Source organism: Microtus ochrogaster, chromosome 10 (assembly GCF_000317375.1).
Source record: "Microtus ochrogaster isolate Prairie Vole_2 chromosome 10, MicOch1.0, whole genome shotgun sequence".
NCBI classification, from domain to species: domain Eukaryota; kingdom Metazoa; phylum Chordata; class Mammalia; order Rodentia; family Cricetidae; genus Microtus; species Microtus ochrogaster.
This window is the reverse complement of record NC_022016.1, coordinates 23,850,676-23,861,372: the sequence shown is the minus strand read 5'-3', so window position 1 is coordinate 23,861,372 and position 10,697 is coordinate 23,850,676. Positions and strand designations below refer to the sequence as shown.

At 40.9% G+C, this 10,697-nt stretch overlaps 1 protein-coding gene across 2 annotated transcripts in view; it reads right to left on the bottom strand.

Annotated features, from left to right (window-relative positions):
* Positions 1-10,697, bottom strand: part of Adamtsl1 (ADAMTS like 1) — a 387,047-nt gene that overhangs the window by 355,364 nt on the left and 20,986 nt on the right. For both annotated transcript variants that reach the window (XM_005352697.2, XM_026782337.1), the window contains exon 2: positions 691-818. In XM_005352697.2, the coding sequence (XP_005352754.1) occupies positions 691-818 (128 nt within the window). The remainder of the gene's footprint in view (positions 1-690; positions 819-10,697) is intronic.

The window sequence follows — 10,697 nt, the reverse complement described above, 5'->3', positions numbered from 1 at the left end:
CAGAGCTAGGCAGGGAAAACTAAACTGAATGCTGGAAAAAAGAATGGCAAAGCCAGGGAGAAGCCATGGAGCTGCTGGCCAGAGACAGACGCTGGGAACTTTACCGGGTAAGTCACTGCCATGTGGCGATACACAGATTAATGGAAATGGGTTAAATTAAGATGTAAGAGTTATCCAATAAGAAGTTAAAGCTAATGGGCCAAGCAGTGATTTAAATAATATGGTTTCTGTGTGATTATTTCAGCGCTAAGTGGTCAAGAACTAAGAAGCAGCCTCCTTACAATAAACATCTCATTTATTTGCAAACTATCTGGTAATAATGGAATGTTGGTGCTGTTATTATCACTGTAACTTGTACATACTCCAAAAAGCTCCTTATTGTAGCTAATGATTCTAGAACCATTTTAAATAATAGATTGTCCTTCCAGACCTAACATTAAAGCAATTTAATTTTTCTGAGATATGATATAACTTCTCTGTTGTCATCACAAAACAGTATTTAAACAACTAGTTAGAGATTGTCATAACAGCCCCAGACTTCTAAAACTTAATTTGCTGTGTCATCCTTTCCTTCCCCTTCCATTCATTTACTTTAGAAGCAACACAATATTTTGCATGACCCTATCCACAAAACCTGATTCAAGCTAGCCATCTCTGACTCTCAAAGTCCCCAATGGTGGCAGGACTTACTTGCTGCTCAGGCAGCGTCTCAGGGAGTAGGAGGCACCCCCACCACAGGTGCGAGAACACTCGCTCCAAGGGCCCCAGGCATCCCAGAGGCCTTCACGGTCCTCCTCTGAGCGTGCAGTTCTGGAACTCTGCAAGAAATGAGAGAGGATGAATGGTTAGCATCATGTCCCTTCAGCCCCTTAAACACCCATCCTTAACATTGGGTGCCTATCCCTCCATGATGGTCACACTTGAAATGAAAGCCCACACTGGATTCTTTTCCCTTTAATAACGCATGTCTATTTGACTACAAGAGATATTTGAGTTTAAGGCCACTGGGCAGTGACTGAAGAAGATAAAAGATTTCACTAATGGACCAACTGGGAAACAAAATCTCAGAGAGAGTGGTGTCTAGGTGAAAGGAGGACAGAGGGCACTGAAATCACCTTGACTGCAATCCAGGTACTATCCATCCCTCAGAGGGACTGTTGCTCCAGGAGCATGGGCACACCAGCACGGCTTCCCAAGCCCGACTATGTGTACGTAACCAGTTTCTTTTATGAAACAATTTCATTCTCAGGTTTCAGATTTGTTAATTGGTATAATTCTGTAAAACAGTTTTAGTAGTGCAGAGACTTTTCTCAGGACAAATGAATTGGCTTGTTATTTTAAAGCTTCCCCAGGAGAAAGGGCATCTGCTGTGAATGTGGCCACTGTCATGGTCAAGCTCTGGGGTTGTACTTCACAGGCTCTACAGATACTGTCTGTGCTATAGTTACTAGCAAATGCTTCGGGGCTAGAGACAATGAGTTCGGGTGTGGATTCTGTGCGTTAGTGACATTTAATCAAATAACTTGTAACCCCCAAATGCCTTAATTTCCCTTTTTACCATACAGGGATAATGTCATAACATCCTAGCCATGACACCACAAACACACACACACACACACACACACACACACACACACACACACACACACACCTAGGTGATTAGCTGAATGATGTTAACTTGAGATTAGTGCTGCAGTCAAGCATAAATTTTGTATTCTGCAACAACGCAAATAGGTTTCACTTACACTCCTAAATCACTGAACGGAGAGTTGAGATGTTTAGGGTAGTGAGCCAAAAATAGGATCAACTCAGCACATTGTGGGAGGATATCCTGGTTCCAGAACCTCTTGGCTGCAGAAACTTCTACATAGACCCTTTATGGTTGCTTTTGCATCCTAAAAATATGTGAATGCTAAATATACCTTACACTAATGAATCACTGAGAGGGGTAAAAGTTAATTCATGGAAAACAGAAGCCAAAGTAGGAACAACCTAAAGTCCATGCATAGATGAATGCGTACAAAACGTAGTACACACATACAATAGGATGCTACTCAGCATTAAACAGAAACTGAGATCCATGTAATAACATGGGTGAGCCTTGAAGACAATGTTCTAAGTGAAATAAAGTAGACACAACAGGACATATACCAAGTGATTCCAATCACATAACATATCTTAGGTAGCCATAGTTTAGACACAAAATATGGAAGGATAGCGATTAGGGATTGAGACAGAGGACCTGAGGAACTGATGTTTAATGTGTATAGAATTTCCATTCAGAAAGGTGAAATATTCCACAGAAGGACAGTGATTAGCATTGCAATAAAATGTGAATATTCTTGATGCCACTAAAATTGTGTGAACTTAAAAGTGGTTGCAATGGCCAGTTTTAAGTACATTCTATTACAACATTATATATATGTAATTTAGCTTTGTTTCTGGTCTTAATATTCTTGGCTTCTTGTTAGCACTCTTTATCACCACAGCTGGGCCCTGTGAGGCCACAGGAAATGTGCTTGCCAGACGACTAGAATTGTTTTTGTAGGGTGTAGTTGAGGCACTCTTCGGGTATCATTTCCCCGAAACCCCCACTTCTCAGAGTAGAGCCCCAAATCTGGGTTACTGCATCTCTTGGTGGTGGTGTGAGCTGCCAGGTGGGTGACAGAACCCCATCAGTGACCTCATAGCCCCTCTCCTTCTTAAAGAACTGAATTCCAAAGTCCAATGAGTACCATAGTGAGTACTCAGATTTACTAGGTCACCCAGTGCAAGAGGAGTAACCATCAAAGTCACTCCTGCTTTGCAAAAAAAAAAAAATAATATTGCATATTTTGGAACACACACTGTATTTGTTCTCTGTGAGTGGATGATAGAATCATTGAGCTGGTCTTGATTGCACAGAGCCAGAAGTCCGTTTTTTTTTAGGAGCCTGAGGTTAGAAGATCAAAAGCTCAAGCTCTGCCTGGGTTATGGAGAGATCAAAACTGCCCGAGTAACTCAGTGAGACCTTGTCTCTAAGCAAAGTAAAAATGAAGGCTGGAAATAGAGCTCGGTAACAGGACACTTGCCTGGCATGTGCAATGCGCTAGGTTCCATCTCGGCTTCCTAAAGGGGAAGGGGTACCGGAGAGAGAGATATACCATCTCCTGAAGAACTATTCTGAAACATATACACAATTTTATGATGATCTTATCTTATTCAAATACAGCGTGACTGAGATGGAAGCAGTAGCACAAATATTATGGTTCACAAAATAACTGAAATGAGTCAAACAAGTGTGACAACTTTGATGAGATCCAAATATGACAATAAAAAGATAAAAAGACACAAAAAAATCCCACTTATAGCAACTTCATGCAAACGTGTTTCCGTGTGAAGTGAGGCCGAATGTGCAGTGTCCCTCTCTGAGGAAGACGCTCAGAGAATGATGGAGAGCTGAATGCTTTTCTGTAAACTCTGCTAATGCTATTTCATGCCTCGTCAAAGGCAACACCGAAAGGCTCTGTAGTGAGACTTCCCTGACTATATTCTCGCCACACTGCAAGTTAGAAGTGCCATCGCAATTAAACACAATAAATGCTTGAGTTTCTCTGAAAGAGATCCTGTGCTGTCTTGGAAACAAGGCCCAGATCTGTTTCTCAAAGTAGAAGAAATTCCAAGTTCTCTTTTAGTTAAGTAGGATAAACACAGTCTATTTCAACAGCATTCGTGTTTAATGTTAGGGAAAGTGCTTTTCCTCCTTTTACACTGTGACAGAGATTTACATAGACAACCAGAAACAATATTTGAGCATTTCCTTTCGGATCATTTAAAATTCAAAATATTTGCTTATTGTAGTCTTTAAGACAGTCTTCAGACTAAGCAACGTTTGTGTCTGGCCTGATTGAAATCTTGTTTATTTCTCTCTCTGGAGTGTGCAGCCTTTTGGACTTTTGGCCAGCATTTAATTTTTAGCCTAGTGTTTTAGGTTGATCAAATTATTATGTAACACACACAAAAAAGTGAAACCATATACAGACAAACATATAAACAATCTCATAAATACACACCAACATGGATATGTATGTAACTGTTGACGCCGAAGCCCATAATTAAAGTCTAAGATGAAGAACTATCAATTCTAAACTGGTTTCACTTTAGAGCATTTGAACCACAATAACGATCCAAATTGCAAAATTCTAAAATCTCCGCCTGACTTTGGAGTCACTTCTACTGTTGGACAAGGGCCTGCTGGCTGGTCTTTCTGGTTCAGTTTAGTTCAGATGGATGTGTGGAACAAGGGGTTTCTCCTTGGTGAGACAAAACTGTTGATAAGGGCAGAGGGAGAGCTCTAGAGTGAGCTTCAGAGCAGAAAAAAACATTTTTCTTTAATATGGGACCAAGTTGTAGATTCAATTACATGGCGTCATTTTTTCATTGAAGGCCAATTTGCTCTGTGCTCCAGCCAACAGGTACCCCATTTCTAGTTTATTCCCCTGTTTTGACTCATCCTGAGGCACCCACTGAAGCAGTATTGTTTTAAATGTGTAAAATCTGGGTTATATCTTTCTGGAAAACTGAAGCTTGTGGAAAAATAATGGCAGGGAACAGGTTGCTAAAAGCAATGCTGGCTGCTTCAGAAACCAAAACCCTAAGCTTTTCTATAGCCAAGCCAATGCGTTCCCATTTGGTTCTTACCACATACATGTCGAACTGTAGTTTCAGTGTTTCAGATAGCGATGCACATGACTAAACAAGGCTCATGAGATTAGACCTCGAAGCAGGATAAAAATTCTAGTAACAGAGGGACAGACAATACCCTTAACTAGGAACACCAGTGACAGATCTAAGTAACAACAATGAAATTGTCATTAAGCCAATGTTTCACCAGTAGGAAAATGATAAAAAAAAAAAAACAGCCAAAGGGCCCCCACATCATCAGACCAACCCAAGTTGCATCCATCATCAGAGAAGCAATTTTTTTTTGTACAACAAAGAGTGATTACTACAGAGACTCATGGTAGGTTAAAGTGGAATGCTCAGCCCGAAATGGGATATCTATTTTCACAACCCTGCCACAGCAAGACTCAGAACCTCATGGAAGAGAAAGCAGAAACATTTTAGAACTGCAGTTTGGCAAGACTGCTGCAAAATAATGTCTTCTAGGTTTGACAGGGCCTCTGCACTCACACACTTTACGGCAGGTGCAGTGCTAGCCTAAGCGCTTCACAAGAAGAAGTTAAGTCAGTCATCCATCACAAAGGGATGGGGCTCACTAGTTGAGGAAATGTTGAAAGCTGATGGCTACGGAGAGTCAATTCTTTTAGCAGTGTGACTGTTATAGGTGACCAATGGATGTTATCCTACCTCCATGTGCACATGGGTAGGTGACCAATGGATGTTATCCTACCTCCATGTGCACATGGGTAGCACTGATTGGATTCAGTGGGTTATTTTATTTTATTTTTTTTTTTTTGGTTTTTCGAGACAGGGTTTCTCTGTGGCTTTGGAGCCTGTCCTGGAACTAGCTCTGTAGACCAGGCTGGTCTCGAAAAAAGATAAAGTTCTGAAGTCAGGGCAGTGTCTGAGAAGAATTGGTAGTGGAAGAAAAGTTGTATATGACCTAAATATATCATATTCATGCATAAAATTACAAAAGAATAATTTTAGAGTCAAAGGGTATTGAATTGAGGCCTTGGAATACTCATTTTGTTTTGGTTAAGATAATTAGGAATGGTCAGCGAGCATCTGATTTTTGCCAGCACTAAAGACACCAAGCAAATAACAAGAAAAGGAAGGCCCAAGTCACAGTTCTATAATCATATAAAATGTGAGTATGTTTATAAAATTATTACTCATTAGAAAACATTCTGGCCATTTCTTGGTCTCTGGTGCCATGCATTGACTTTTTAAGTGGAATGTTTGGTGAACTGTATTTTTTTTGTTGGAAAGCTCAGCAATCAATAATCCAATAGCATTGATCTACCGTTGCAGTCCAGCCAGTAAGTCTAAAGCATAAGAAATACCAACTACATAGAATACAGACTGTGGTAGATTATTACATATCTCCTGTGCATATCAGAACTTCCCTACATACAAATGATTTCATGTTCTTGCCACTTATCCAAACATGGTATTCATCTGATAATTTTGTGATGAATTCCAGAAGCAGTTATGCCAACAAAGTTTCAGATGAACAGCTCCAAGACTGACCACTATAACATTTAAGTACTCAGATCAAATCAAGTAATAGTTATCCTGTATGTCATTGTCCAATAGAAACTTAACCTTAGAATGACCTATCTATTTAACTGAAAACCCAATTCATTGGAACCTGTACAGGTAATTAGATTTATAGTATTAGAGAATGAAGCACAAATTAGCAAGGAGATTCTCTAAAGTTACAATAGCTGGAGGCAGACATACATAAAGTATTTGGACAATATTTTTCTTAAATGGTATAGTAAGAGGTCAAACTACATAGAACTACTTGAAAATGAAAGAAGGTGCTGAGGTGTTTGTAAAATTGAAATCATAAAACAGCTGATGTTATGTTAGAAGCAAAGTGGTTTTCAGACACTAGCTGAACCTCAAAAAGTAACAAAATAGGTCACAGACTGAAGCAAATAATGCTTCTTACAATAGTAATATCAGCAGGAAGGTACCTGAGCCCCTGGTTTTCTTCTTCTTAATGACAGACAGTGTGTAGGTTAAGCCACCTGGAGCTGTACATGTGGCTGCACAAGCGGAAATCACACATTGCAAAATTCTAAGAGGGAAAACTCCTCCAATTATGGTAGAACCATCTTTCCTTGGTGTGCCCATGCACGGTGGAGAAATACATTCATAGAAACACATTGTTATCCATGGATGAACCTCGCTTTGGGGAAACAATCTACCGTTTGTGTTTTTAACTGTCCTACATACATAAAGTCTCTGAAAATACTATCTAATCCTTGGCTTCTTTAACAACATGGGCTAGAGGGTCCAGTGCCCCTGAGAGCTTAGAGACATTAAGCAGTAGCTGGGCTCTTGCAAAAGTCCCTTAGTTCTTGGTGTGCTTTCTTAGGTAGCATGGCATATGGATACTGAGGCATATGCCTTCACAGATACGCTTGCTGTTGGCTTTGCTTTGGGAATGAGAATCTTCTGGTTCTTATCACAGCTGCACTGCTGGGGGATATGACGAACTGCCAGTGACACAGTGCATAGTCTTACAGAGGCCACTGCATGAAGCCTGTCCCTTGCTACTGAAGGAAGAAGTCAATTCTGTAATAGGGCAAAAATGATATCCAGGATAATGGGACTTTTGCACACCTGTCTACCTTCCTTCCATAGGCCCCTGCACACATTCAAGTACATTTGCCACACAATCCAGCAGGGCACCTTACACTGAAGTCTCGAGGGATAGTGGTGAAGGGGGCCCTGGGTGGTATTAAGTAGCACACCCTGAAGAACACTGAGATGTTCATGAGTTGTTTTGCTTAGTCCTTATGATAAGCCCATTGTGTGAGCCACTGTCTTGTCTCACAAATAAGAATAGGGAGGCTCTGGGAGGTTGAGCAACTTGGATCATGTACAGGAAGAAGAGTGGCGGCTTGGGGAGGCAGATCAACTCCACTGGCTAGATGCAAATCGGCTTGACTTGGGCTCACGTCTTTAAGCCAGAGATTTTCCCATTTCCAAAGTGGGAGCATTGATACTGTAGCTCTAGAAAGTGGGTGATGATCATTTTATCTTCCCCTTCATGCCATGAATACATACATTAGCACTGCCTCCCCTACAAGATACACCACTAGACAGCTGGGCGAAGGTGGCGCATGCCTTTAATCCCAGCACTCGGGAGGCAGAGGCAGGCGGATCTCTGAGTTCGAGACCAGCCTGGTCTACAGAGCTAGTTCCAGGACAGGCTCCAAAGCCACAGAGAAACCCTGTCTCCAAACAAACAAACAAACAAACAAACAAAAAAAGATACACCACTAGAACTGGGGGAGGCAAGCTTTATATTCACGTATAGTCTTCTTCAGTGCTGAATGGCTTCAAATTCTGATTTTGTTTGGATTTTTAAAAATTATTTTCCATTTTAATGATGTGTAGGTGTGTGTCTGTGTGTGGGTATGAACATATACTGTTGTCCTGAGGCCAGAGGCATCTGATCCCCTCTGAACCATTCCTCCCTCTAGTCCCACGGCCACTTTTGAGAGACTGTATTGCCACATTGCTGGAAACCAGGATATCCTTGAGCTGACTACCTTGGCTACCTTCAACTGCTGGTCATTGCCTGCCTTAGCTTCTGGGTTCTGGTATAGCAAGTGTGAGCCACAGCTCTGCTTCTCACTCCCCTTTGAAAGGCATCTATCAGTGCATGTGTTCACTGTAAAATGACAAGAGCTAATGCTGCTGTTTCTAATTTTTAAACATTGTTTTGTCCTCAGCATCTTCCCCACCCTTGGAATAACTTGGAGATAGAATTGAGACGGTTTCTTTCTATTTTCTTTTTCTTTTTTTCTGTCTGTCTTTTTTCTTTTCTCCTCCCTTCCTTCCTTCCTTCCTTCCTTCCTTCCTTCCTTCCTTCCTTCCTTTCTTCCTTCCTTCCTTCCTTTCTCTCTCTCTCTCTTTTTGGAAACAAAACCCTGACTCTGCTTGATGTCAAATGCTTCTGCAAGATCTGCATTTCAGAACTATAGTAAGTTGATGTATTTGTATTCTATCCAAGGATGAAGCTGGATCACAGCTCTTCTCGTTGAGAAGCTCTGCTCCTCCTGGAAAGGTCTACCAGAGTACATAGGCAGCTGGGTTAGAAGCAGTAATTGCTGGTATGAACAAAGCCTAACATTCAAGAACTTTGCAGCTGATCATTCAGTGCTTTGAGTAAGCTCGTCTGAAGGAGGGCACAGATTCAAATATCCTATCCCTCTCAGCTTCTGTTACTCTTAAAGTAGGAACTTAGGTAATGGTACATTCCAAATGATCCACAATGGTACCAATAAAATATTAATATAAATACTACTATGCATTTTTCTGATAGAGATTGTAAACCAGGTGTGGGTAAGTATACAAACATATGTATTATGTATGTCAAGTATATATCTAGATCAGAGTTTAGCTATCAATAGAGTTCCAGATCAAAATATATCACAGATATAGATATATCAGTTCGTAGATCTAGATATATGTTACACATGGTCTTAGGGACTTGAAGTTTTTACTGGAGATGTCTTGACTGTCTTGCTTTCTTTGTCCACTCTAACAATTTGCATTTTCAAAACAATAATAGCCCAAGTATTGAATCCAGCCCCTGCTCAAGTCCAGGACTGCAGGCAGTAATTTCATGGCTTTCACAAAGAGAGAGAGCAAAGGTGAACTGTAGGGTCACCAGTTAGCTTTACGACTCATCATTCCCACCTTTGCAGTCATACTCATCATCGTTGTGGCTCATGTAGGGCTATTTGGACATCTCAGGTGTGAAACGAGAGCTGTTTCACCTGGAGTTCTAAAGTGAAGCTACTCTTTCTCATTAGTGTTGCTACTGCTGTTGATTCTTCCCATATGGAGAAAAGGGAAGCAACCTCCAGAGCACAATAGTATGTAGGCACAACCCCAAGAAAAACAGTGAAGAGTTCCTTCCAGGGACTCCCACACCCCTCCGCTCCCCCAAAACAGGCACACTGGAAACTCCCCCTCCAAGCAAATTCCTTCTCTGCTCTCTCTGTGAATTCTTGAGCTCCTGGCAAGCCAGCAAGAAGTTTCAGTTTCCATTTCCACCTAATCTAACTCAAACTCTGTCCAAACTTTGGGGCCAATCAGCCACAGATAGTTTCTGCAGCACTGGCAACTTTTGCTGAAATGAATTTACAAAACATCTGTAGCACTACGGAAACATCTGAGGCCCCGGAAAGCACATGTTGGGGTTGGAATCATGGGGAAAGCATTCCTGATAGAGAAAAAAACAAAACAAAACAAAACAAAACTTTTCTTTTTTTATTCAGCGAGGGAGCTGGAAAGTTAAGAAATTAATACGGCTTAGGACTTGAGAGCCAAAAGCCCAAATTAGAATTGATACTAGAGAAACTGGAAGAGATGACTGGTTACCACGTCATTGTCAAGCAAGATGTAAGGAGAACTAATTTGTCCTTGGCTGACCATTGTGCCATTGACATCAAGAGAAGTTCTGTGAAATGATTCTAAAGGAAGCTTCATAGGGCTCTGAATGTAATCTAGGTTCCATTTCCGTGTTCACCTCAGATATATTCTTAAGTCCTCATTTCAATATTCAGACAAATATTTAGAATTGAAGTCTAAAATATTCTTGATAAAGCATTGTGGTTTTCTTTCTTTCTTCCTTTCTTCCTTCCTTTCTTTCTTCTTTCCTTCCTTCTTTCTTCCTTTCTTCCTTCATTCCTCTCTCCCCCCTCACATTCTTTTTTTTTGTTCTTTTTTTAAAAATATATTTATTTATTGAGGATTTCTGCCTCCTCCCCGCCACCGCCTCCCCCCTCACATTCTTTGTCTCCACTTTTGCTCACACTTAGACTGTCTTCATTCAGAAAATGTGGCCAAATGACAGGCTTTTACCACTGTAATAAATGTAATCTGTTTAATCGACAAGTACTTTATGTCCCATCCACACATTCGTGTCTAATTAATAGAGAATTCACGGGATCAAGTCCTGAAATCTCTTCCAGGTTATCATTCTGTCTGACAACTACCTTCCC